General features: G+C 41.7%; 4 protein-coding genes and 1 long non-coding RNA gene across 5 annotated transcripts; 2 read left to right on the top strand and 3 right to left on the bottom strand.

Annotated features, from left to right (window-relative positions):
• Positions 1 to 10,402: 10,402 nt before the first annotated feature.
• LOC123398295 (activating signal cointegrator 1) lies at positions 10,403 to 13,843 on the bottom strand. Its single transcript, XM_045092774.1, has 4 exons — positions 13,616 to 13,843; positions 11,720 to 12,352; positions 11,132 to 11,230; positions 10,403 to 11,032 (listed from the first exon to the last, which is right to left on the bottom strand). Exons 1-4 carry the CDS (start codon positions 13,775 to 13,777, stop codon positions 10,682 to 10,684), a joined length of 1,245 nt encoding a protein of 414 aa, XP_044948709.1. The 5' UTR covers positions 13,778 to 13,843; the 3' UTR covers positions 10,403 to 10,681.
• Positions 13,844 to 13,948: 105 nt separating this feature from the next.
• Positions 13,949 to 17,898, top strand: LOC123398297 (membrane-embedded CAAX protease MroQ). Its single transcript, XM_045092777.1, has 10 exons — positions 13,949 to 14,280; positions 14,570 to 14,658; positions 14,960 to 15,067; positions 15,179 to 15,261; positions 15,525 to 15,658; positions 16,279 to 16,328; positions 16,419 to 16,511; positions 16,593 to 16,684; positions 17,322 to 17,428; positions 17,583 to 17,898. The coding sequence occupies exons 1-10, from the start codon at positions 14,026 to 14,028 to the stop codon at positions 17,622 to 17,624; spliced, it is 1,053 nt and encodes a 350-aa protein (XP_044948712.1). The 5' UTR covers positions 13,949 to 14,025; the 3' UTR covers positions 17,625 to 17,898.
• Positions 17,899 to 20,470: 2,572 nt separating this feature from the next.
• LOC123398298 lies at positions 20,471 to 20,902 on the bottom strand. The gene is made up of 2 exons (XR_006610131.1): positions 20,817 to 20,902; positions 20,471 to 20,711 (listed from the first exon to the last, which is right to left on the bottom strand). It is a non-coding gene; the product is annotated as an uncharacterized LOC123398298 (long non-coding RNA).
• LOC123398296 (protein FEZ-like) lies at positions 20,705 to 23,195 on the top strand. Its single transcript, XM_045092776.1, has 3 exons — positions 20,705 to 21,126; positions 22,113 to 22,414; positions 22,497 to 23,195. The coding sequence occupies exons 1-3, from the start codon at positions 20,946 to 20,948 to the stop codon at positions 23,193 to 23,195; spliced, it is 1,182 nt and encodes a 393-aa protein (XP_044948711.1). The 5' UTR covers positions 20,705 to 20,945.
• On the bottom strand, positions 23,030 to 26,428 carry LOC123398294 (pentatricopeptide repeat-containing protein At1g74600, chloroplastic). The gene is made up of 2 exons (XM_045092773.1): positions 23,670 to 26,428; positions 23,030 to 23,195 (listed from the first exon to the last, which is right to left on the bottom strand). The coding sequence occupies exon 1, from the start codon at positions 26,224 to 26,226 to the stop codon at positions 23,788 to 23,790; it is 2,439 nt and encodes an 812-aa protein (XP_044948708.1). The 5' UTR covers positions 26,227 to 26,428; the 3' UTR covers positions 23,030 to 23,195; positions 23,670 to 23,787.
• Between the last annotated feature and the right edge of the window lie 13 nt (positions 26,429 to 26,441).

The following is a 26,441-nucleotide window of genomic DNA, read 5'->3' as shown; positions in this document are numbered from 1 at the left end:
CCAACACTCCTCTCATCGGAGGGGACTCGTCACCATCAACATCTTCATCAGCACCATCTCATCTCCAAACCCTAGTTCATCACTTGTAACCAATCTCCGTCTCGCGACTCCGATTGGTACTTGTAAGCTTGCTAGTAGTGTTAATTACTCTTTGTAGTTGATGCTAGTTGGATTATTTGGTGGAAGAGTTTATGTTCAGATCCTTGATGCTACTCATTACCTCTCTGGTCATGAATATGATTATGCTTTGTGAGTAGTTACTTTTGTTCCTGAGGACATGGGATAAGTCATGCTAATAGTAGTCATGTGAATTTTGTATTCGTTCGGTAATTTGATATGTTGTATGTTGTTTTTCCTCTAGTGGTGTTATGTGAACGTCGACTACATAACACTTCACCATTATTTGGGCCTAGAGGAAGGCATTGGGAAGTAGTAAGTAGATGATGGGTTGCTAGAGTGAGAGAAGCTTAAACCCTTGTTTATGTGTTGCTTCGTAAGGGGCTGATTTGGATCCACTAGTTTAATGCTATGGTTAGACTTTGTCTTAATTCTTCTTTCGTAGTTGCGGATGCTTGCGAGAGGGGTTAATCATAAGTGGGATTCTTGTCCAAGTAAGGGCAGTACCCAAGCGGCGGTCCACCCACATATCAAACTATCGAAGTAACGAACGTGAATCATATGAACATGATGAAACTAGCATGACAGAAATTCCCGTGTGTCCTCGGGAGCGTTTTTCCTCCTATAAGACTTTGTCCAGGCTTGTCCCTTGCTACAAAAGGGATTGGGCCACTTTGCTGCACCGTTGCTACTTTTGTTATTTGTTGCTTGCTACGAATCATCTCACCACACAATCACTTGTTACCGATAATTTCAGTGCTTGCAGATGTTTCCTTGCTGAAAACCACTTGTCAGATCCTTCTGCTCCTCGTTGGGTTCGACACTCTTACTTATCGAAAGGACTACGATTGATCCCCTATACTTGTGGGTCATCAGCCGCCTCAGGTGCTGGAACTGTCCCAGCTACGTCCCGAGGCGCTGCCACCAAGGGTCAACCCGCCCCGCATCCCCTGATCTCTCGGGCACCCGACGGACGTGCCTTGCGGCGTGCTCTCTCGCTGCAAGGGCGTCGGGCGGGAGGTGTGCTGCTGCATAGCTCGGAACCTCCGCCATGGCCAGGGGCCGAGGTGAGGTCCATCCTCGCCAAAATCAGGTGTGTTTTCCCCATTTTGCTTCATCCAGATTCCAATCTCAACCTGGGGAAAAGGATGTTGACTGCTTAGTCATTGGTTCCAATCGTGTTGCTATTAGATTAGAACATGATATTACTAGGCCTGGGTCTGGAGTTTCTACTCCGGTGGCAGTGTTGCCAACGGCGAAGTCTCTAACTGCCAGTGACCTTACGATTTCAGAAACACCCAGTCTCGGTCCGAAAAAATCTGACCATGGATTTGTTCCTACTCGACGATTGTCAGAAGCAGTTTGTTTGTTGGATGATGCTAGGTTTGGAGTTTCTACTCCGGTGGAATTGGTACCTACAGCGAAAACTCTGACTGTCGATGAACCTAAGATTTCAGAAATATTTAGGCTTCGTCCAAAATTAGCTGGCCATGGACTTGTCCATGTGTTTGGGGGCGCCGGCGGCGATTCTGACTGACGGTGAGTCCAACTACCATCTCAGTCCAAAAAAATCCGTCGGCGGGCCCAAACCGGTTCCCTCACCTCTCATATGTGGATGTGTGGTTGAGAGGAAAGCACCTTTTCAAAATCCGTCTTCTCATGTGGGAAACAGTTCTGAGGAGATGGTGGAGGAGTTTTTTGGGCAATTTGGGTTATCCCTTCCCCCACATCCCGTCGCCCCCATTTTTCTTCTCCTCCATCTCCACCGAACCCTACTCCTCCCCTCCCAAAGACCTTCTGGATCAGAAAGGATCTCTTCATATCCAGATCTTTCTCATGTGATGACTGCTTTCCTGTGAAGAAGCTTGGTCGATTTTACCCTACCCCAACCTCCTTCAAGATTTCTGTGGAGGGGATTGGCCCTGGATCTCTCTCCTTTGCAAAGGTTACCAAGGGAGTCATGGATCCTCGGCGTCAGCAACAGCCACGACCCCCTCGTTGCCAAGCCAACAAGAAGGCGGTTCCTGACCAAAAGGACCAGGCCCAGCCTCTGCAACCTCCTCCCCCCGCACCGGCTAAACCTGTCCTGAACAAAGGGGGTGCAGCCGGGAAGAACCAGGCTGGTGGTAGCAATCATGCCCAGCCTGCTCCTATGGTTCATGTGATCCCAATCCCCCTGCTATCCAAGCACTAGACCCAAGGTACGAAGAGATGACATGTTTCAACTGTAGTTGGCATGGGCATTACATTGGTAATTGCATTGAACCCAAAAAATGTTTCATTTGTGCGGGAAGGCATAATGTTAACAATTGTGCTGCTTGGGCTCATCAACACCCCACAGCTACCTATTTTGGAAGTGCAGCAGCTGGTTTAGGTTTTTACCATGTTGATGTCCCTATAGCTGCGGAATCTAGCTGGATGAATTTTAAAAACTGTGCATTACTTCATGTTGTGAGAGGTGAGGTTTCTGCCTCTGAGTTGTTGATGCAGTTGAATGGTATTTTCTACAAAAACAAAGAATGTCTATGGCAGACCAGGGAGTTGGAGGACAAAAAAAAATCTTCTAAGGTTTCCCCCTTGGAAAAATGTGGATGACTTGATTGAGTTTCCCCCTTTTGATCTGCCTATTGATGGTGTCTCAGTGAAAGTGGCTGAAGGGCAGGGTATGTTGAACCCTTATGGGGAGTTAGTTGAGGCTTGGGTGCAGATAGAAGGAATACCTCCTAAATGGTGTGCATGGAAAGTTTTTGCACAGATAACTTCCTGTTTTGGTATCCTTGTGCATGTGGACTGGAATGGTATTTTTAAAAGTTTTTATGAGACTAACCGTGTGAAAGTAGCATGCAAAAACCCAGCTAAGATTCCTTTTGAGAGACTTGTGGAAATGAAGAAGAAATTATACCTTCTTTTCTTCACTGTTGAGGGTTTTGACCAGATTGGGGATGAAGGAGATGATGGGGATGATCCTTATGAAGATGATTTGGACAAAGACAAAAATGAGGATGAGGACTTTGAAGGAAATCAGGACTTGACAGATAAGGACAGTTTGGAAGATGGTGCTAACCCAATAGATGAATTAGACAAGGCCAACTTCACTAAGAACAATCTTTCTGCCTCGACTTATAGCAACAAACAAAAAGGAGTTGTTTCTGCAGCTGAACTCCTCCCCCAATTTATGTCAGATGGTGATCATGAAGCTTTTGTTGAGGAGATTAAATCCTATGGTCTTTTTGCAAGTACCTTTGGTGATAAAATTGATGAAGAGATGAATTCTCCTATGAGGATACTACCATCTCCACCTCTTGATGGGATTCCCATGTCTGCCCATATGGATTACTATTCTAAACAGCTCAAAAACTTTGACATGGCTGAATTTGATGATGAGATTGTGGACAAGTTACCAGAGATGCAATGCCTGCCTGATGAGATGGTTAAAGTCTTTGGCTCCACTAAGAGATCTCTACTTGATACCTTGGAAAAAGTTTAATCAGAAAAGAAGGGGAAATTTTAGGAGGGATCTACCAAATGGGGTCTAGTGTTATCCATCGGGCCAAACAGTAGAGGACATGGGGATATCAACATCATGGATAAAGCCAAGGAGTATCAAAAGAAGAAAAATCCGGAGATTCCCAAGTCCTTCAAAGGTAACTCTTTTTCCTGTCTTGGGAATCATATTCTTGCTGATCAAGCTAGGAAAATAGATATTTGTTTAGGTAATAATGAAACTGAACAAGATGCTATCATTGATAACATGATTGATGATGAGAAATTAAGATGCCTTCAATTTGCTGATCTTAACCCGGAGATTGTTCTCCCTGACAATCTGGATGTGAATATTCAGATTAACTGCTCCCCTGGTGGCACTATTCCTAACTCTAAAACAGGGGGCACTGTTGTTTTAGTGTTAGATAGTCCAACCCTTCTTACAAAAAGTAAGCCTTGTGGCTTGTCTCATCCTTTCAAAAATCCCATGATAGGAGCTTTTTGGAATATTAGGGGTTTAGGGCAACAGGGTAAATTACAGTGCCTAGGAGACTTTATTAGTAGACACAGAATTGACTTTGTGGGTTTCTTTGAAACCAAGAGAGAGACTATTGATAACCACATGTTGAAAACCATTGCTAGTGGGAGTGACTTTTGCTAGCATATTCTTACTGCTATTAATACTGCTGGTGGCATCCTTGTGGGTCTTAGAAATGATGTCTTTGAGATCATTGGTGTTATTAACAAAAAATTATGCATGATAGTTACTGTTAAGAATAAAGATTATGGTTTTTTATGGCACTTGGTTGCGATTTACGGTACTGCCTACAATGAGCACAAAATTGAGTTTATTGGTGAGTTGCATGATGTCATGCATCAGGTGTCCTATCCTGTGCTACTTGGTGGTGATTTTAACCTAGTTAGGTCTGTTTCTGACAAAAATAATGGGCTGATTAATAACCAGTTTTCTTATTTGTTCAATGACTGGATCAACAAATGGGGTCTCATGGAAATTAAAATTGCTAATAGGAGCTATACTTGGAGTAACAACCAAGATGATCCTATTTTTGCAATGATTGACCGTGTTTTTGTGTCCACATCGTGGGATGCTCATTTCCCTCTATCTGTTCTTTCTGCTCTCCCTCGTGTTGGGAGTGACCATACCCCACTTCTTTTAGATACAAAAGCTAGGAGGGTTACCTCCCCCAAACCATTTCGATTTGATAAATGGTGGTTAGACCAGCCTGACTTCAAAGACTTAGTTCGCAGTACTTGGGCAAACACTCCTTGTTGTAATGTGGCTATTGATAACTGGTTGAATAAGACTAGAATTTTACGGAAGAAGATTAAGGGTTGGAGTATTAATATATAAGCTGCTTTGAAGAGAAAGAAAAAGGATCTTCTTCAAGAGTTTGATATCCTTGATGTTTTCTCCGAATCCAACCGATTAGATGATGCTGATAGGATCCGTATGGAGGAGATTAAGAAAGAGTTAGACGAGATCTGGAAGAAGGAAGAAACTGCTCTGTGGCAGCGTTCCAGAGATAGGAGGGTCAAGGATGGGGACAAGAACAATAAGTACTTCCATGCCTTAGCTAACCATCATCATAGGAAGAACCACTTGTTTGAATTGAATGGTGATGATGGCCCTGTTCATTCTACAAAAGAGATGCTGGAGGTTGCCACATCATTCTATAAAATTCTTTTTGGATTTGAACAGAAACACAATATTAGTCTGGGCCCTTCCTTTTGGAAGGATGGTGAATTGGTGACTTCGGGGGAAAATGACTTGTTACAAAAAAAATATGAGGAGGAAATTAAAGATGCCATCTTCAGTTCTTATGCACATGGTGCACCAGGCCCGGATGGTCTTTCATTTTTATTCTACCAGGTTTTCTGGGATCTGATTAAAAACGACTTCATGGCCATGGTTAGAGATTTTTAAGAGGGTAATCTTGACATCTATAAGCTAAACTTTTCCATTATTGTGTTAATTCCTAAAGAAGTGGATGCTAAGGATATGAAGAAATTTAGACCTATTAGTCTGGGAAACTGCGCAGTTAAGATTCTTCCTAAAGCCATGACTACCAGGTTATCTCCTATTGGGGATAGATTGATCTCCTCAAATCAAACGACTTTTATTAAAGGGAGATTTATTCTTGAGAGTGTGGTGTTAGCCCATGAAATAATTCATGAGATTAAGAGGTCCAAAACTCAAGGGCTTGTGCTCAAGCTAGATTATGAAAAAGCCTATGATAGAGTGAGCTGGGAATTTCTATTTGATATGCTGAGATATAGGGGTTTTGGAGCCAGGTGGATATCCTGGATCAAAAGTGTGATTCTTAGAAGTACTTAGTGTCTGCATTAATGATGTGACTGGACCCTATTTTTTGGATGGTAAGGGCCTCAAGCAGGGGGGCCCAATCTCTCCCCTTCTTTTTAATCTGGTTGCAGATGTGTTTTCCGAAATGTTGATTAAAGCTTCTCAGCATAACTTAATTTCAGGGCTTCTGCCTCATGTCATTAATGGAGGGATTATTAGCTTACAATATGTTGATGATACTTTTCTTTTCTTAGCTAATTCCATGACAAAGCTAGAAACTTCAAATGGATTTTATCTCGTTTTGAAAACCTTTCTGGGATGAAAATCAATTTTCATAAGAGTGATCTTCTGACCATTAATATTGAAGAAGAGGTTACTAAATCTTTTGCCCAGATCTTTAGCTGCAAGATTGGTTCCTTTCCCATCAAATATTTAGGTGTACCCCTTCATTTTGACAAATTGCATAGAGAGGATCTACATCCTATCATTGATAGGATTATCAGTTGCATTTTTGGCTGGTTGGGTAAGCATCTTTCTTATAGAGGTAAGCTGATCCTGCTATGTGCTTGCATAGTCCGTATCCTTGCTTATCTTATGGTTGTTATTAGATTCCCAAAATGGGCAATTGATGCTATTAATTCACAGATGGTCCATTTTTTCTGGGGGAATATGGGAGACCAACATAAATATCATTTGGCCAACTGGGGGCTGATTACCAGGAAGAAGTCCTTTGGGAGTATGGGGATTCCCAATTTAAAAGAGTTTAATATGGCCCTTTTAGCCTCTTGGGGAGGAGGTTTGTTGATCCCCAACATAAAGATTGGAAAGAAGTTATTTCTTTCAAATATAATATTGTTTCTCCTAATATTTTCTGGTCTAAAGCTAGCAATGGTTCTTCCTTTTGGAAGAGTGTAACCTGGGCTTTAAATGCTTCTAGGAATTTTTATAAGTGGAATGTTGGTAGTGGCAAAAACATCAAATTTTGGCATGGGTTGGGATTGTTCCCTAAAAGTTCAATTTTGGGAGTTGTTTTCTATATGTAATCAACCTGATTGCACTATCTCTCAGGTGTGGGATGGAGTTAACCTTAAACTGTCATTTAGGAGATGTGTAGACTATAGAGGGCTGATTAAATGGAAACAATTGCTGGAGATAGTTTAGGTTGTTACTTTAACTGAGGCTCGTGATACCCTAATTTGGCTGTTGGAAAAAAGTGGGGTTTATTCGGTTAAATCTTTCTATAATACTGTTAATTTTGGGGGAGTGGTATCTACCATTGGTGATAAGCTTTGGAAAATTCTTTGTCCACAAAAGATTCATGTGTTTCTTTGGTTGTGTGTGTATAACAAAGTTTTAACCAGAGACAACCTAGCTAAGAGTAGGAGTGTTAATGATCCTACTTGTTTATTATGGAAGGAGATGGAATCTGTACAACATCTTTTTTTTTATTGTGTGGTTGCTAGGTGTGTTTGGAGGCTTTTTGATGAATCTTTTCAAACATGCAATATCTCTTGTTTTAATGATCTATGTGCCTTGTGGCAGCTTCACAAAATAATGCCTGTGCAAAATATGATTGTTGTTGCTTCCTTATGGAGCATCTGGAGATTGAGGAATGATTTCTGTTTCCAGGGTCGATCTTGGAGAGGTCTAGGTTGCGTTCTTGTGAAGCTTCGAAGCTTTCTTCGGCAGTGGGCTGCACTTTGCGACGTCACACTGGAGGAAGTTCTTCGTCAGTTCATCACTAAGCTGGACAAGTTCAGGGGAGAACTGTTGCGCATCGCTTGGTCGCCAAAGTGAGAGCTAAAACTCTAATAAATCTTGTCTGTAATATGTCCAGTTTTGTGCCTATGTCTTAACCTTTTTGCTAGTTTCGATGAATATTTTCTCGAAGGTTGTTGTCGATAAGTTGGTATGTTGTCCTGGATGTAAAACATGATGGTTCGTTGCTTCAATAAAATGGAGTAGGGGGAAACCTCTTTTATCTTTACCTAATAATAAAGAGGCTATCGCTTCCGTCGAAAAACTCACCAAGGTGATTTTACAAAAAAGCCCTTACTGTTTATGACATTAAACTCGTAGTATATATTAAATGTTTTTTAAAATACTCATATCTTTTAAACCGCAACTCCAAATTTAACATATTATATATGGAATTTGATTAGAAAAATATGTAGAATTTAAATATGATATTATTTTATCTGTTAAACGTTTAATAAAAATACTATCTAGGGTGCAATCTTAATAAATAATAATAAAGAGGCTATCGCTTCCGTCGAAAACTCACCGAAGTGATTTTACAAAAATGCCCTTACTGTTTATGACATTAAACTCGTAGTATATATTAAATGTTTTTTAAAATACTCATATCTTTTAAACCGCAACTCCAAATTTAACATATTATATATGGAATTTGATTAGAAAAATATGTAGAATTTAAATATGATATTATTTTATCTGTTAAATGTTTAATAAAAATACTATCTAGGGTGCAATCTTAATAAATAAGTCATTATTCGTCTTTCTTTCATACCGGTACTCATCCGGGTTGAGGATGAACACGTCAACAAAATTAGGATTAGAGATGAAACTGAAGGTCACTTGACTGAGGTGATTTTACAAAAAAGCCCTTACTGTTTATGACATTAAACTCGTAGTATATATTAAATATTTTTTTAAATACTCATATCTTTTAAACCGCAACTCCAAATTTAACATATTATATATGGAATTTGATTAGAAAAATATGTAGAATTTAAATATGATATTATTTTATCTGTTAAATGTTTAATAAAAATACTATCTAGGATGCAATCTTAATAAATAAGTCATTATTCGTCTTTCTTTCATACCGGTACTCATCCGGGTTGAGGATGAACACGTCAACAAAATCAGGATTAGAGATGAAACTGAAGGTCACTTGACTGATTCGTTGTACGTATTAAATCTACATGCAGGCCGTGTTAAAATAGAAGACCTGTGAAATTTTGAACTGCATTTTTGTAGGATAAGACCATCTTTATTTGTGTCGTAACTACAAATTCTCAGATTATAGATCATTTTTTATAAATTAAGAGTGTGTGTTATTTCTTTCTCCCGTTGCAACGCATGGGTCCTTTTGCTAGTTCAAAAAAAAGGAAGACGGTGCTGCCCCTGGTGGGCTCGGCTGGGCCAGGTGAGCGACAGGTAACCACTTCTCTCTCTCTCTTTTTTCTCTTCTCTATTTCTTTAAATTCTGTTTTGATTTGATTTAAACCAAATCATTTTAAAACCTTATGAAAATATTTATGTGGTGTGTTAGAATATATTCAGAGCCACTCACCAACTTTCAGAATTATTGGATCTACTCCCTCCGTTCCTAAATATAAGTCTTTCTAGAGATTCTACTAAGAGACTACATACATATGTATATAGACATACTTTAGAGTGTAGATTCATTTATTTTGCTTCGTATATAGTCATCTAGTGAAATCTCTTAAAAGACTTATATTTAGGAACGATGGGAGTATAAAATTATTTATAGCTTTTATAAACCCAATGCAAATACTTATTGAATTAACTCAAATGCCCAAAACAAATACTTCTGTGATCCCAAAAATATTGGTTTAGGTTTTTCCTCTTTCCAATATTTTCACAAAACAACAGAAACATTTCCTTGGATCTCTTTGAGACAATTTTTATAATTCTTATTTGATAGAAATTTGATTCCGAGGCTTCATCATTCCTCATTTCAATTTAAAAAAATGCATGCATGAATGCAATGGCAAGCAAGGTTAAACTAGGGTTGTGACACCGTCGTCGTGGACCGTCGGTCGGTGAAGGAGCTCCGCTTACCTGGTCGTCGTTGACGATGTGCGTCAGCGGGAAAGCTCGAAAGAGGGGAGAAGGGTGGTGGGGCTTTGGACGGTGAGAGAATGGGGGCTAAATAGGGGCACCGAATAGAGGGGAAGTGAGCCAAGATCCTCCCGCCGATTTTTCAGAGACACACCTGAGCTCGCGCCATCTCCCTGGTCGCAGGAGCTCAACGTTGCGTTCCCCTTCCATGCCTCGCACAAGCCTGGCTCTGAAGAAACTATCGATCTGGACGTAGCTCACGAGCTTGGCTAGGAGTGTTATAAAGTTCGTGTCATGCAGACCGAGAGAAACTATCGATCTGGACATGCAGACCGAATAATGTATGCATGCCAACCAAACAGCTCGCGGGCATGGTTGGGCCTTATGCGGTCAACCATACGCGCCCTAAATGATTTTTGCAAGACAACCGTTTACCGAATCTGGCCGATGCTCTTATTTCTCGATTTTTTAGGGAAACCGGCGTGGCAGCTCACCTTTGTGCTAGACACTCATTTTCCTTAGATGTTAATCATTGTACTTTCATGTAATCTCTGAGTTTCTGATTGAGCCTGTTCAATCAGATATGATCCGCTTGAATGAATAGAATGCCAGATGGGCAGTTCTAAAAAAAGGTACACAATGCAAGAGTTTGCACGTAAATTATCCAATGAAATTCAACAAAGACATGGCGTCATTGTTGTTTTCCGGATGCCGTTTAAAGTGCAAAATTGTACAGATAGCGCTACAGAGTTTGCTGATCCAGAACATACTTTGCCTAGAACAGGTCAACATTACTGATCGCGGAGCAAGCCTTTCCAAAATACCTCCAGCTGGAAACTTGACCAGACCACAATCCGACCCGTATAAAATGCGATAATTAAGTACAATGTGAAGGCAATCGAACGCATCAAAATTCGCAGCTAGCGCTCAATCAAAATCAAGGGAGCACTCATAGTCATCACCTTCACGAACTTGACCAAAGGAACTGTATGCGAGATGGTCACCTTTTTTCATCTTGCCAGCAAGAAAGCTCTGGGGATCCTTGTCATCATGCTGCACCCTTCCGGTTACCTCCAGGCACAAGCCATTCTTTCCGAGCTTCTTGCTCTGTTTTACCCTGTCGGTTCTGGGCTTCACAGGTCCTGTTTCAATGAAGACTGGCTGCTCTCTGATCGAGGGGCTGGGCTGTATGCGTTGAACCTGATGCTTCTGTTCTAGTGGTCTCATGATCCCTTGGTCAGATTCCGACTCTGCGGTTTCATCCTTGTTCAAAATTACCTGCAGAAGATACTTGCAAAATTATATCGGCATCGAAATGTTTCTTTTCTTATTAAAAGCTTCCAAACTGTGAACCGAGCTGCATGAACGAGTTACTACCTTACGGCCCACCAAATCAAACGTGACAGTCACTTTCCCCTTTTGTTTTTCAGCTGCATCCTGAGCTTCGTCATGCACCTTCTTTAGGTTTGTCTTTTCCTGAAGCGAGAAAAATAGAGAATTGCGATAAATTTGCTTGTATATATCATCCAATTAGAACAACTGGCTTTTCAATATCCTCAACAGTCACACACACACACACCCTATCATTGTCTAATTCATCAAATTACATCTTTTATCATATATATACGCATAAAAAGAGATGATATATGCATAATTTTTAGGAGTAAATGACTCTAGAGTTGATTGCTGAAATGGGCTGATTCTGAGCACTAAAGAAAAATACATTGCATAAATAAATAAATCCTATAAAAATATAAACATAATTTTTCACGTTATGGCTAGGTGTTGTATGCATATTTCAGTTAATAGCTAAACAGCACTCGGTATCAACATTCTTAATCACTAAAGTAAAGCACAAGTGAAGATCAAATAATTGAGACGAGTCCGAATGAGTGGATATATATGAGTACGAGCCACAGGGAATGAGATGGAACAATGAAACAGAAACAATCAAACGTTGATTACCTTAGATGAGAGCCAACTATTTCCTTCCATTTCAAAATAGTCACTTTGGTCATCATACACTTTAGTTCTTGCCGCAGAGTTTCTGTCATAGTCAACAAGCCTCTTTGCATAAGCTTCAGCTGCAACTTCTGTGTCCGAAAGAGGAACTCCAACATCACTTAAACCCGCATATGTACTACCTTCCATCAAGACAAGTGAGCCACAGAAACTACATGGTCCCTCGCCCTCTTGTTCACACACAATTTTTCCACATGATAAGCAGTTGCTAACAAGATTGTGCAGTCGTGCTTGGCATGAACAAGGTTTCCCCTGCTTGAAGACAATAGAACCCTTTGCTGCCTCAGCAAGAGAGATGACCTTTCCTCCCTTCTTTTTTGGACCTCTCTTGGAGACAACATGAGTCTCAGCCGCATCTGATTGACTCTTGGAACTCTGACTAGAAGAAGATGCTGGATCTTTTTGTGCACGTGTCTGTTTCTTTGTTTGGGCAGTTGCTGCATCAGCAGATGGCTTCAAATAAGGCTGAAGGTTAGACGACTGCGAGCTTCCAGCTCCTTTTGAGGGATCAGTGTAGCCCCTCCTCTGCAAGTACTCCTGAATGAGGTCCTGCGCAGCTTCTGCTCCAACAATATTCTGCAGAATTGAACACATAGAACGATCAACATTTTACTTCACCTAAGTAATAGTGTAATACTAGTAGTTTCCACATCCAAGGCGTGTGCATAATATAAAACATGATAAGCTGAGAAACAGTGGTGTCACTCAGAAGAAGCAGTCTGGAGCGTGTACAAGTACAACTCCAAACGAATTTTAAAAAATGGAACTAGAGCTGCTTAAAAACACAAAATGGCCACACATAAAATTTGAGAAAGCCATGCACAACGCCCAATTGAGAAAAGTTAATGCAACACTACAGTGACACGGACGTCAAGGGCACACATTAGTTGGATGATGATAGTATTTGAGCTGAATGTGTCTAGGTCACCCTTTCAACTATATTCAAGAAGCTCCGCAAAAAGATATGTAGACACACTGCCAAACCAATAGTCAATGTGACATGCTCACAAGAAAGCAAATCATTTTCAACATACGCCACAATACATGTGTCAATCAGATCAGCCAGACAAGGGCAGGCTAACTATGCACTAGTCTAAGTCTCCCTTAAAGATGTTAACTAATACTCCCTCCATTTCTAAATATAAGTCTTTTAAGATATTTCACTACGGGTCTACATACGGAGCAAAATGAGTGAATCTACACTCTAAAGTATGTCTATAACTCTATATACATCCGTATGTAATTCACTAGTGGAACCTCTAGAAAGACTTATATTTAGGAACGGAGGGAGTACATCTCAAGCTCTACGTTGCCAGCGAACATGCACATATATGCATACATTAACTTATTAACCAATAGAATTGATAAGATGCTCAAAAGAAAACAAACTCACAACAACACATCAGGTTACAAAATGGAATTCATGATGATATGATTCTTTAAGCACCAAGTTCTCCACTCGCTGCATACGATTCTAACATGACACGCTCTGATCATTCATCAGTTTAAAACCGACAGACAACCCTCAACCAGAAATAGCAAACTGCCAGTGGCACAATGCGGCAACCAGACTATCGAAACTACTAGTAACAATTATCATCAAGCTCTGAAGGCTGATCTGACACGAAACCAATCCTAAAGTCAGCCAAATTTACTAAAAAAAAGCCGCACAAACCCTAATCTGAGAAAAGCCCCAACCGGATGCAGATCAGGCCGCCGCGCCAAACAAGCGCACACGCGCAGCAAGCTCAAATCAGAAGGCCTAGCGCGACGCGATAGGGTTCACGTGCTGTAAGCTATCGTTCCGGTGACGGAGGGGTGTGTGGCGGGGGTACGGACCGCGAGGTAGTCGGCCGCGTCGGGCGGAGGCGCGAGCTCGCAGAAGGAGACGAGGCCGGAGATGAGGCCGTCGTCGAGCTCCAGGGCGCTCCCCGTACGGCCCCTCAGTTCCTGCAGGGCGCCCTTCAGCCACTCGCCGGACGTGCTCGCCGACGTCGCCATCGCCGCCGCCGTTGCCACTAGCGCGGAGGCGTCCCGTAGGAGAAAAGAACGGGCGTGTGTCACTTTACAATTTGGACCCTGAGTTGTACGACAAATAAACGAAAGGGTCTCCCGTCTACGTTTTCTGACTCTGCACTTGCATTTTATCTAATTTACAAAAGAGTCCTCACCTTATCCCCACGAGGCCGCGAGGCTTTCTTCCCCAGCGAGCAGAGAGAGCAGAGGAGTGAGAAGCGCGCCCCTTTCCGATGGCCTCCACGTCCTCGTCTCCGCTCTCTCTTGTCCTCCTCCGGCCGCTCCCATGCAGATCCCTCCTCCTCTCCAAGCACAGGAAGCCATTCCCCACCCCAAGAACTGGCCGCCTAGCAGCTTCAGCAGCAGCAGCAGGAGCCCAGCAGCGGTTGCTGCGGCCGCCGGAGACCGGCCGGTGGAGCGGGAGCTCGAGGAGCGGCAGAGACTTCGCGTGCTTATCCTACAACAATCCGCCCCCGCCTTCCAGTAAGGTGATGCGCCGCCGCTCCATTTCTTGTTGCCCTACCCTACTGAGGCTAGCAGGAGTGCTTCTTGTTGCTTGGTGCAGAATTTAGCTTCTTAAAGAACAGAAGAACTTTGTGTTCAAAACCGTCCAGTGGGTCAATAGAACAATGTGGCCGATGCATCCGCGAGACAACAATCTATGTGCAACGATACTACCTTGCCACGGAAACATTTCTGAACTCTAGTTGGACTGTGAATATTCAGATTTTGTTGTCCTGCTGACAATCAAACTTTGTTGCGTTTGGATGTAAGCAGGACTCGAATGAGTGGCCCATCCTTCGCCGGTGGGATGTGCCGTGGGAGTGGCAAACTGTTGTGCTCAGCATGGTGGGCTGTGGAGTAAGGTACTCTTATCCTGCACACCCGATGGTTATTTTCAAAGAAGTACTCCCTCCGTTCCTAAATATAAGACCTTTTAGAGATTGCATTATAAATTAGATACGGATGTACATAGACATATTTTAGAGTATAGGTTCATTCATTTTGCTTCGTATGTAGTCTCCTAGTGAAATCCCTAAAAGGTCTTATATTTTGAAACGGAGGGAGTATCTTGTATATGCATGCTGGTTGTGGTTGGTGATGTCTATTTGCAGTTTTAGAGGCATGGTTAACCCTAAGAAAGTATCCTGAGCGTTCTTTAGACAGCTTTGCTCTGACAGGATTGGTTGAGCAGTCGATATTGCAATACGTAGGGTATTCAGCCGCGGGGGCAACCATAGATGAGAAGGCGGAGATACTGTTCCTCGGACAACTGTATGGATCTATTCTTGCTCGATACTTTTTCTGGTGGTGCGTATATACCAAAGGATGGATATTGCCCATTTCAAAATATTTAATTCTGTTTATTTTTGCCGTCTTATGCAGTAGCGTGACTGCTGTTGTGCTTGGTGTTATATTTAGCATCACCAATACCTTCCGACCGTTCCCTGATGATGTCTTCCGTTACGGTCAGGACTTGATCTTATTAATATGCTTACTTTTAGTTCATTCGATCTTCTGCAAAGAGAGTGATGCATTCTTTCCTTTAGACTAATCTTTTCAACTGCCAGAAGTGTTAGTTATTTACTGCAACTGGAGTTTCCTTGTAACTATGAATTTAAGAGTTCCTCTTTTTCATGAATGCTTCTTTTAACACTTAAGTCAAGGACAAAGATTTTTTTTATGAATTTCTGTTAGGAAGTAAGTTGACACTGTAATTTTGACCTATCAGATGTTAAAGAACCATTCAAGCTGCAAAATGGCTGGCTTCTGTGGGCTGGTATTGGCCTCTTTGGTGCAGTCATTTCCATTGCTTTAGTTGGAGCTGCCATGAGCTATCTGAATGGTGCACCTCCAGAGAGAGAGGTCAGGCTCTGTTATATGCATTTAGCAGACAGACTTTTCTTGTGCATCGTCATCTATTAACCGTTGCTCCTTAAACTTCTGTGACCTTACAGACTTACACTGGTCTGACTCCATTCACCTTTAATTTGCACCCCGATTTATTCATTGAAATGTAATATGGTAAATAAAGCATTTTGTTGGACAGTTCAGAATATGCCAAATGTAAAGTTCTTCGTAAGAATCTGTTTTGTTTTCATATGGCCAATCTTTTGACGTATCTTAAGCCCACTTGAGCCTAGCTTTATGTAATCACTTTTACTCATGCAAGACTAACTCAATATGTTCACAACTCTGAGACTGATCTATATGTTCTCTGCCATATACTTTGGAGTTAATACGAAGCGATTGTCAAATCAAAAGATACATTTGCTAGAACAGAGAGCTATGTTGTTAAACATTTGGAAACATAGCTTCTCTTATTTTCGGTTGGCAATTGATTAATCTGAGATGCCTTATAATTTTGGATGGTCAGAATTTTTATACCTATATGTTGTACAACTATTGCAGTTAATGCATTTAATGGATACTATTATTACATTACTACTGATCTATTTCTGGACTCTCTCTCTTTGTTATTACAGAAGGACTCACTGGTCCTTTTACTGCCACTAATTGGCTCATCAACTCTCAGGTAGCATCTCACTAGCTTTTGTGTTTTACTTGCCGGCTGTCTATACACCAGGTTATCAGAACTTTTTTTTTCATATTTTAAAATTGGTAGCACTGCCTATTTGGTGGGGATTACTGGAGTTCTAGCACCAATTCTGGAGGAGACTGTGTTCCGAGGATTTCTAATGGTGTCCTTGACTAAGTGGTACAAGTTGATATTGTATTTATTTATTTTTGGCTTGCAGTTTTGCATGTTGGTGTATTGAATAGTTTGTTTTTGGTACAGGTTTCCTACTCCAGTCTGCGTGATTCTCAGTGCTGCTGTATTTGCCTTCGCTCATTTGACACCTGATCAATTCCCACAACTGTTTGTATTAGGTAATTTTCTGGGATTTAGAACTGATGTAAAAAAAACATGTGAATTCCATTTTTGCCATCAGTGCATGAACATACTTTGCGGACAAACTTTGCCATATAGTCCATGCTGCTGTTGTGGACTCCCCCATGTTGAAGCAGGAGCGCATGACGCCCTGCCACCGGTAGCGAATCCAGTGCGCCCATCTTTAGGCATGTTAGAGATAATTAAGTCCCTATATCACTCTATCTGGTAGCAAGAAATTGGTGGTGGGGCAGCAGTTCAGGATAATTAGGAAAGAGGTGGTATAGGACTTGAGTTAGTTCCCAGTTAGTCCCCAAGTCTTAGGGATCAGATTAGGTGGTAGTTATCCTGATGTGAACAATATTCAACATTAGCTGTACTATGTGTTTGTTACATCTAGTGTAATCATTATGTGGTATGTTATAATTGTAGTCTTCTCTTCTAAAGAAAGAAAACAAAAGTAGCTACAGAAATGTGACAGACAAAACTCAAGTTGCGATGAAACAAAGAACAGGCACAACATGTAACACTTTGTGTAATTCGGACTGAGGACAACAGTCTGTCAGTGGTGTCTTCTTCGGGACAAATTATCAGTTTTACCATTATCTTGATACAGTTTTCCTGAATGTTTCGCAGGTGTTGCACTAGGATTTACATATGCTCAAACTCGCAATCTTCTAGCTCCTATTACAATACATGCATTTTGGAACTCGGGAGTTATACTGCTGCTAACCTTTCTTCAGGTACGTCTTATCATCTGTGTCAGTAATTTGCTTGATGAAAATGCTAAGGAAATTATGAGTTGATTAACATGCAGAATATTACACATGAGCAGGGGCAGCTAATTCATGTTCCCTTCTTCCTATGTAACTGACATATGATCTTTTATTGCTTCAGTTGCAAGGGTACGATATCAAGGAGCTATTGGGGGCATCTTGAAGGCTTTATAACCGATCTGATTTCAGCTTTGTGCATATCCTTGAGTAACTTCCGCAGAAAGACCTGGAAGAAGAATGAGCTTTCCTTTATTCGACTGCTTAGTGTATGATCTTACTGGGTAAGGCACGCAATGTATGGTCTATAAGATGTCTTACAAAATATGATTGTGTATGGTTCCTTTCATACTACTGCCAACCTACGTGGTGGAAAATGTTCAATCATACAAATAGACAATACGGTTATTGCTATAAGAAATGCATTGTACTTGTACGTACCTTTCAGGTTGGCTCAACGGTTCTTCCTTGCAAGTGGGCAGTGGATGTTCATACCATGCTAGGTGCATTAAGTAAACTTATACCGACAAATCTATCTCACTGGGATTTTCTATTATTATTTTCCTATGGATGTACTGTGTGAATGGAGGGAACTGCAGGTATGCACAACAAGTTGTGCTTTCTTTGCTACATGATTGACATGCTCTGGTTTGTCCTATCTAGTAACTTCTTTTGAGTAAAGAGGTTGATGTTAACGGCTTCATTATACTATCTGGAGGTCAGATGTTGCTTTCTGTGCCAGTCCATTTCAGCCACACACAAAAAAAAGGCCATGCAATGTAAGTTCTGTAGTGTGCATGAACAAACAAATTATGAGTATGCATGAAAAGGGCTCCTACTACTATAGTAAATTCGGAAGACATGTTTTGCTGGCACTTGCTCAAAAAGGTTGTAAGAAAAGGAATGCATAAAAACTGAGTTGATTTTTCATTTCCTTTCTAAAAACTACCTGATTCATGGCATCTCTAATGACTCGTATTTAGCCAGCTTTGCAAAAGTGAATGCAATGCAGGGCCAGAGTTCTTAAGATGAAACGGTCAAATTTTCTCACATTTCACAGTAACTCAGTAAGCATATGTTTCTATATGCTCCTAAGATATAAGAGATGGAACATCTTAAGCTCTCCGATGGCACACTTCGGCTGCAAATTTCCAGTGCTATAGTTTGACACTCGTTCAGCTCGATAGTCCCAAAGTTTCTAAACCTGGGACTCCTTTTCTTATCAAACAAACAGAAGATACAACCCTCGATACAAAATCTTGCACGGGTTGGAAGATATGGTGCCATAATGTAGATTGCAGAGTCCTAAACATGCAATTGTTGGTGTGCTCTATTTTTAGCAAGTTCACGAAAGTTGGCAAAGGAAAAAATCCAACCTGCAAGTTAGGCAATAGAACAAAGATAATGTCCATTTGGCAAGAACATTCTGGAGCGCCAAGAACTACAAACCAAGAATGCGACAAGGACATGGAGAAGGCTTGCGTTTGAAGTGTTTAACCCAACCATCTCCCAATGTGGATCATGGTAGAAGACAAGAGTTGCGAACGAGATCATGTTTTGTTTTCATAAACATGGAATTGATTGGGTGGTAATATCCTGCCTGGAATGGGGGAGGCATGGGAAATTTCTGAGGCCTTTTTGGTACTAAGTTATTTGTAAGTTGTAACATGGCCAAAATCTTGTCTTTAAGCCGTTGGCATGGTTATTATGTCACCTGATTCAGCGCAGGAAAGATGATACAAAAAGTAACATGGCAAAAAAAAAATATTGGGATACCTTTGACAGAAAAGAGAGGCTGTACAAGATCATGTATGACCAAGTCATCATATTTAACTATGCTAAATGATGTTCACAATTCTGTAATACTTAAAACATGATCTTATAAAATAATGAGCAATGAACTGTATACAATTGGTGATGGACCAGAACATACCATAAAGCACTCAAGCAAGCTGAGATTGATTCTACGACATTGACTGATTGTGAAATAAAAGTTGATATATGCGACAACAGTTTGCAGTGAGTTATACGATTCTTGGTAGAAAACTGAAGGCAATTACACTGCTAAGGCTATCATTGTCAAGAGATGACGAGGATTAATTTTTAATGACATTAACTGGGTATGAAGGTTTTCTGAAATACACAGTGCGGATTTTTTAACAGTTACCCCGCCTTTTCAGTTAAGCTATTGCACAGGTTTAGAACAAAAAGTAGCAATCACAAATTCATAGGTACGTATACATCTGTTGTCACATCAACTTTCATCCAAATTTCCATCAATGATGTTAACAGTAGAAATAAGCTAACTGTTGCTTCAGTGCGTGCAAAATGGATCATCCTAGTGAGAACAAATTAGACAGCGGGGAGGATTCCATAAGAAAAGGATTTATTTTTTATGGAAAGTAAATCTCGAATGCGACCAGACGCGTATATGTACTGAAAATTATGTGTAGTAAGAAAAGATGCCCTTTTCTATATACAAGGGATTTTCTAAACCAGAGAATGGGGGGATATGTCTTGGTATTCTTCAACAAAATTAATCTAGCAAGAATAAATCCTGGATAGTGGTGTTGATGTATTTGAAAGTGTTTAGCTTCCAAAGCGTACTGCCTCCATTCACAGATATAAGATGTTTTGGATATTTCAATACGGACTACATAAGGACTGAAATGAGTGAACAAATACACTAAAACATGTCTATATACATCCAATTCACTAAAAAGTTAGAACATCTTATATTTGTGAACGGAGGGAGTACTAAAGAAACTGTTCAAACCATACCTGATTTCTAGAAACTGACAAATATATAGATGAAATGATGCTACTACTGTTTATGAATTTAGGGGTTGTTTAGGGTGTCCTAGATCATAATTTAGGTGTGAAGTGAAAGGGACAAATAATCCGCATGTATGTTGCCAAGCTTGTCGTCATTGAGATACTAATCCTTGATTAAATAAATCCAATGGATTCAAAAGGAGACTGAATAAAATGTTATCTTATTGCAAGGGGGACTTCAGAGTTGTGGGCCTCATCTAGTCATGTTTATGCGCCGGAATACAAGGCATATAATAGGAGCCTATAAATCTAACAGAAAAACAGTTAATCTTACACAGTAGTTATATAAGTACTAGTTTCCTACCTCATGTCCTCAAGCTACACATGATACCTTCGTCTTCTATTCATTCTTTCCCATATATTTAGGTCCATCAAGCCCTCTCTGTATTCTTTTTCTGGGTTGATGAATTCCTGTACTCTATATTAGATAACTATCAGTAAGAGTTTTGCCATCTTTGCACAAGCACAAAGCCACAAACAAGGGATATAAATAGTAGACTGTGCATAGTTGATAAGTCCTTACACTGTATTAGAGAAACAGCTTCGTGAGTTTGTCTTCACCTCAGCAACTTGGACCCTAAAACCATACACTACATCCATATAGGTAATACAAGGGCAGTGTCACCTGTATCAGGCTTCACCCTTGTTAGCCATGGATGAGAGAAGTGATATGGACAAGTCAGAGGAGGTACTTCTGCCTGGTTTCCGGTTTCATCCGACAGATGAAGAGCTGGTAGGTTTTTATCTCAAGCGAAAGATTCAGCAGAAACCCCTTTCCATTGAGCTCATCAGGCAGCTGGACATCTACAAATATGACCCATGGGATCTCCCAAGTAAGCTGCTACCTTCTCTGTATTGTTCTTATTTGATTTGTTACTGAATGGAGCAACAAGGAACTTTGATCTTGTAAAGGCTTTAGCTTCAAATAACCAAATAAATGCCAGCATATGCAATTTTGCATTTATCCATCAACGGAATGAATGGAAGACATCTATCTCTCTAGTAACATGCAGACACCAGATATTATGCCCCACGTTAGGGATGAGATAGAATTTCGAAATTATTCCACACTCACCATCTTGTTTCTGCCAAATAATGCATGGAAGATAAAGTCATAGCCACCAGTGTCAATATCCACTATGTAACCGGAACATTTCTGCTCGGCTTTTAGCTATAGGAACTGCTCCTTACTTTTCGAAACTACAGCACAAAGATAGAGTCCTCATAGTTACCTATATGCAAGTTAAAACAAACAAGAGAAAGAGAACTGGTGATTTCTGATCACTTCAGTACAAAGTTTTACTCTTAATACATGTTGGGCAATCTTCTAGCAATATTTCAAGCAATGGGTAAACCAGTCACCGGTGGTCATGGTAAATAAGGTCATATCATACTCAGATAGAGCACAGAAGATCCAAGATTGTGCATATCCATTATGTATGCATGCAACGTGTTCAAAATACAATAGTAAGCATATTATAGCAAAAGTCGCACAAAACATAAACTTTATTTGCATACCTACTCCCTCCGTTCCTAAATATAAGTCTTTTTAGAGATTTCACTAGGAGGCTACATACAGAGCAAAATGAATGAATCTATACTCTAAAGTATGTCTATATACATATGTATGTAGTTCCGTAGTGGAACCTCTTAAAAGACTTATATTTAGGAACGGAGGAAGTAGTTAAGAACCTTCTCATCAGAAAACCAAACTAAATATAGTTATCCTCCTTAAATATTCGTAAACATTACTTCATTGCCTTGGATTATTCGCCTTTACCTTCCCTAATGTTTTATTGATTATCTTGCTCTTGCTTAGAACTTGCAAGTTCTGGGGAAAAAGAATGGTATTTCTACTGCCCAAGGGACCGGAAGTACCGTAACAGTGCTAGACCAAATAGAGTAACAGGAGCTGGATTCTGGAAAGCAACAGGAACTGATAGGCCCATTTACTCCTCCGAGGGAACCAAGTGTATAGGCCTAAAGAAGTCTCTTGTCTTTTATAAAGGGAGAGCAGCAAAAGGAATCAAGACTGACTGGATGATGCATGAGTTCAGGCTTCCTTCATTAACTGACCCATCACTTCCTAAAGTACTGATAGACAAAAATATTCCAGCCAATGTAAGCCTCTTATTCAGAATATTTACTTATAGCGCTAAAATTCCAAATATCTCGATATATGATATATATCTTCTGATGGCAGGATGCCTGGGCTATTTGTAGGATATTCAAAAAGCCTAGTTCAATGGCACAAAGAGCACTATCCCACTCATGGGGTCCTCAGTCAACTGCAACAATAGAGCCAGATCTCTTATCTGCCCTGCAGTCCATACAAGCTTCACATTTTGCTTTCGAAAGCTCTTGCTTGGCAGAAGCTGCAATACCTGTGAATCGGCTCAATAGCCAGCATTACTTTCATGAGCGGCAGCAGCAGAAGCCCAACAGTTCACAAAATGGCTCTTCATGTAAAGTCATAAATTTCAACCGCAGCCCGTCTTTAACTCATATATCAGACAAAGACATCCATAGCAGTCCAATCATCTTTCCATTTGAAACACAGACCCTGCAGAGGTCATCAGATGCTGTGTTTCTCAGCATAGCCCCTGGAATAATCAATAGCATGAATGAAGCCTCGCCAGAGATAGAGTTTGAACAGCCTGAACAGTGCAACGGGTATGCAGTTGATTGGGTTATAGACACAAATGGAGGTATTGGAAATAGGGATGAAGATCCATATACAAGAAAACCTGACAATGGATACATTACAGGCAATGAGTATGAAGTTCCACCAAAAATAAAATTCCCCTTTGATTTGGGGGTACATTCTTCAGATGATTGGATATCCAATGTGCCATGTGAATCTCTCAATTGTCCCCCTGTCTCCCCCAGAGATGTCCAATAGCTGCTCGATGGAAAAAATACATACATAGTTAGATAATACAACAAGAAGAGCAACCTTCAGTTGCTAGCATTTGTGTTAGCAATTGCCCTTGTACATTTTCTGCCCAGTATATACTTTGTGAATTGTACCCATCTGTACAGAAGATAGGCTAATAGAGAGAGAAATAGCTTCAGATGTATATATTGAGTGCTTCAGTATTATGAATACATATACTCTCCCTGAGAATTAGAAGTGTGCCCTACATGTCAAATATCATAAAGTGAACGACGAATTAAGTTCAGCAAAGAGCCTGACTCGGTATTGTCAGTGCAAATTTAGATAGGCATCAAGTCTTTTCCATGATCAAGAACAAATGTCACTAATCAGATGCCTAACAGGTTTAGAACAATTATTACTAATGCAAAATCTGGTGAATAGTGTAAAGGCTCAACAGTTTATCTAATATACCAATGATATACATTGCACATTGCTTACATGTAACCAACTGGCCCTCTTTTCCAAATTCCCCGAGATGATGTCATTATTTCATCACAGTCAATGTATTGTGCTGCATTTCTGTTTTATTTATAGAACACTTTGGCCATTTCACTTTTTACACCATACTCAATCCAGGCTCTTTCTTGCCACCCTTTAATGATTTTCTGACTCTCGCTACTTCCTCCCAGTCTCCAGAGTTTGCTAGAATGTTCGACAGAGTTGCAAAAGAGCCTGGGTCATAATTATCTTCACGTATCTTATTTTCTACAAATCGTCCAAGTACAGCATCATCATGAACTCTGCAAGCAGCAAGCAGTGTGCTCCATACCATCAAGTCAGGCTTCATAGGCATACTCCCAATAAAACTTTTTGCCTCTGCAAGCCTCCCAGATCGACCAAGTAAGTCAACCATACAACAGTAGTGATGTAACACAGGCTCAAGCCCATACACGTTTCTCATAGATTTAAAGTAGTTGAAGCCTTCTTCAACCAAACCATTATGGCTGCAAGCAGTTAAAATACTCACTAGTACAACATTATCTGGTTTCACTCCACGCCTAATCATCGAATCAAACATCTCCAAAGAATCCTGACCACTTCCATGCTGAGCATATCCATCAATTATAGCTGTCCAAGTAACTAAGTCCGGGGAATTTATTTCATCAAAAACTTTACGAGAATCATGCAGGTTACCATTTTTGGAGTACAACTTCACAAGTGAACTACTTACTGATAGATCAGACAGTATTCCTGCCTTAGTTGCATACCCATGTAATAGTTTTCCATAGAGCGGTCTTGCTATATTAGCACATAGGCTAAGGATAGACGAGCATATGAACCTATCTATCTGAAAACCAGCTGCCATCATAAGCTGAAATAGTGAGATTGCCTCGTCAGTGCAACCATTTGTAGAGTATCCAGATACCATTGAAGACAACATGACCTGATCTTTGCATGGAGTTGCATCAAAAATTCTTCTAGCTGTTTGTACTTCTCGACATTTGGAATACATGGAAACCAAACAAGTGCTAACAGACGTAGTTTCTCCGTAGACACGAAGAATATGTCCATGAACTTCCTTCCCTTTGAGCAAGTATTCTGGTCCATTACAAGCTGAAAGAATGGCAGATAACGACACATGGTCAGGCTTAAGGTTATCCAGAATCATATTCCTGAACAGTCGGAATGCCTCAACTGAATGGCCATGAGATGCAAAACCAGCAACCATTGCAGTCCATGAGACCTCATCCCGTTCCTGCATTTGTTCAAAGACCTTGTAGCCATCTTCCATTTCACCACCTCTGGAATACATGGTGGAGAGTGCGCTGCCCACAAGAACACCATGAACAAACCCATCTTTTATAACCGACGAATGCAGCTGCCTGCCAAACTCAACTGAGTCCACAGAACTGAAAATAGAAGAATAGCATTTGTCATTTGGTCTTAGACCCTGACGAAACATCCTCATTAACAGCTGAATTGATCTCGGCAAGCTATGGCTGCTAATCCCAGATATGAAGGTCGACCAGATACTTTTGTTGCTTACTCTGCCAACTTCTTCAAACACCTTCTCGGACAACTCAATAGCCCCGATATTAGCATATGTGCGGATCAAAGCCTCCTTGACAACATAATCCAAGTACAGCTCTGTCTTTATGACCATTCCATGGATCTGGCTGGCCTCTCGTATCATGTTCATCTGGGAGCAGGCGAGCAAGATGCTAGTAGCGGTGTATTTGTTGATCGACACGCCGCTGCGGACCATATCTCTGAGCAGCCGAACAGCACCAACTGGCTCCTCCTGCTGCACGAAACCAGCGATCGCGGTGGTCCAGGAAACCACATTCCAGACCGGCATCCTCCAGAACTCCCTCATGGCAGCGACCATGTCGCCCGACTTCGCATACATGTTGACTATTGCCGTTCCAATAAACACATCGTACTCGGGGTCACGCCGAAGCACCAGCCCATGCACTGCCTTCCCGACGGACAGCTCCGCGCCCGCCGCGCAGGCGCTGAGGACCCCGGAGTAAGTGAACGAGTTGGGCTCGCAGGAGCCCCGTGCCATGTCGCCGAACATCTCGACGGCGAGACCGTGCTCGCCGTTGCGCACCGCCCCGGAGATGACCGCGTTCCAGCAGACCGCGCTCCCGCTGTCGCCGTCCGCGAACGCCCTGAGCGCGTCCCCGAGGCGGCCGCTCTTGGCGAGCAGGTCGACCATGCCGCTGCAGACGTAGGCGTCCCCCGCGAGCCCGTCCTTCCAGGCCGCGCAGTAGACCTGCTCCGCGAAGGCGACGCTGCCCGCCCCGACGCCTGTGGCGGCGGCCGGGGTGCAGGCCGCGAGCGCGTTCCCGTAGGCGAACTGGCTGGGCGTGTGCCCCGCGGCGCGCGAGCGGACGAGGCCCGCGAGCTCGGGCGGGAGCCGCCCGAGGCGGTCCGGGCGGGGCACTCCGTCGAGCAGGTGGGGGGCACCGGCCCGGGCCGCGGAGGCCCGGGCGGCGGAGAGCGTGCGTATGTGGGCGGAGAGGGCGGGGGAGGAGAGGCGTCGAGGCATCAAGACGGTGGAGGGGAGAGGCGGCGTGGGGATGGAATCGGAGCGAGGAGGGGCGTGGCTGAGCGCGCGCTGTCGCCGGTGAACTCTTGCACTTGAATTTTTCACGGCGATGGGAGTTCCTGCGTCGTACTGTGGTTTTGTGAGTGACTGTGCGATGTTGGCATGTTGCACATAAACATTGTGGTTACCCACCCAAATAATGCTGGGTTTGAAAT

The sequence above is a fragment of the Hordeum vulgare genome, chromosome 5H, assembly GCF_904849725.1.
Source record: "Hordeum vulgare subsp. vulgare chromosome 5H, MorexV3_pseudomolecules_assembly, whole genome shotgun sequence".
NCBI classification, from domain to species: Eukaryota; Viridiplantae; Streptophyta; class Magnoliopsida; order Poales; family Poaceae; genus Hordeum; species Hordeum vulgare.
The sequence above is the reverse complement of the archived record's forward strand: the minus strand, read 5'-3'. Positions and strand labels throughout refer to the sequence as shown.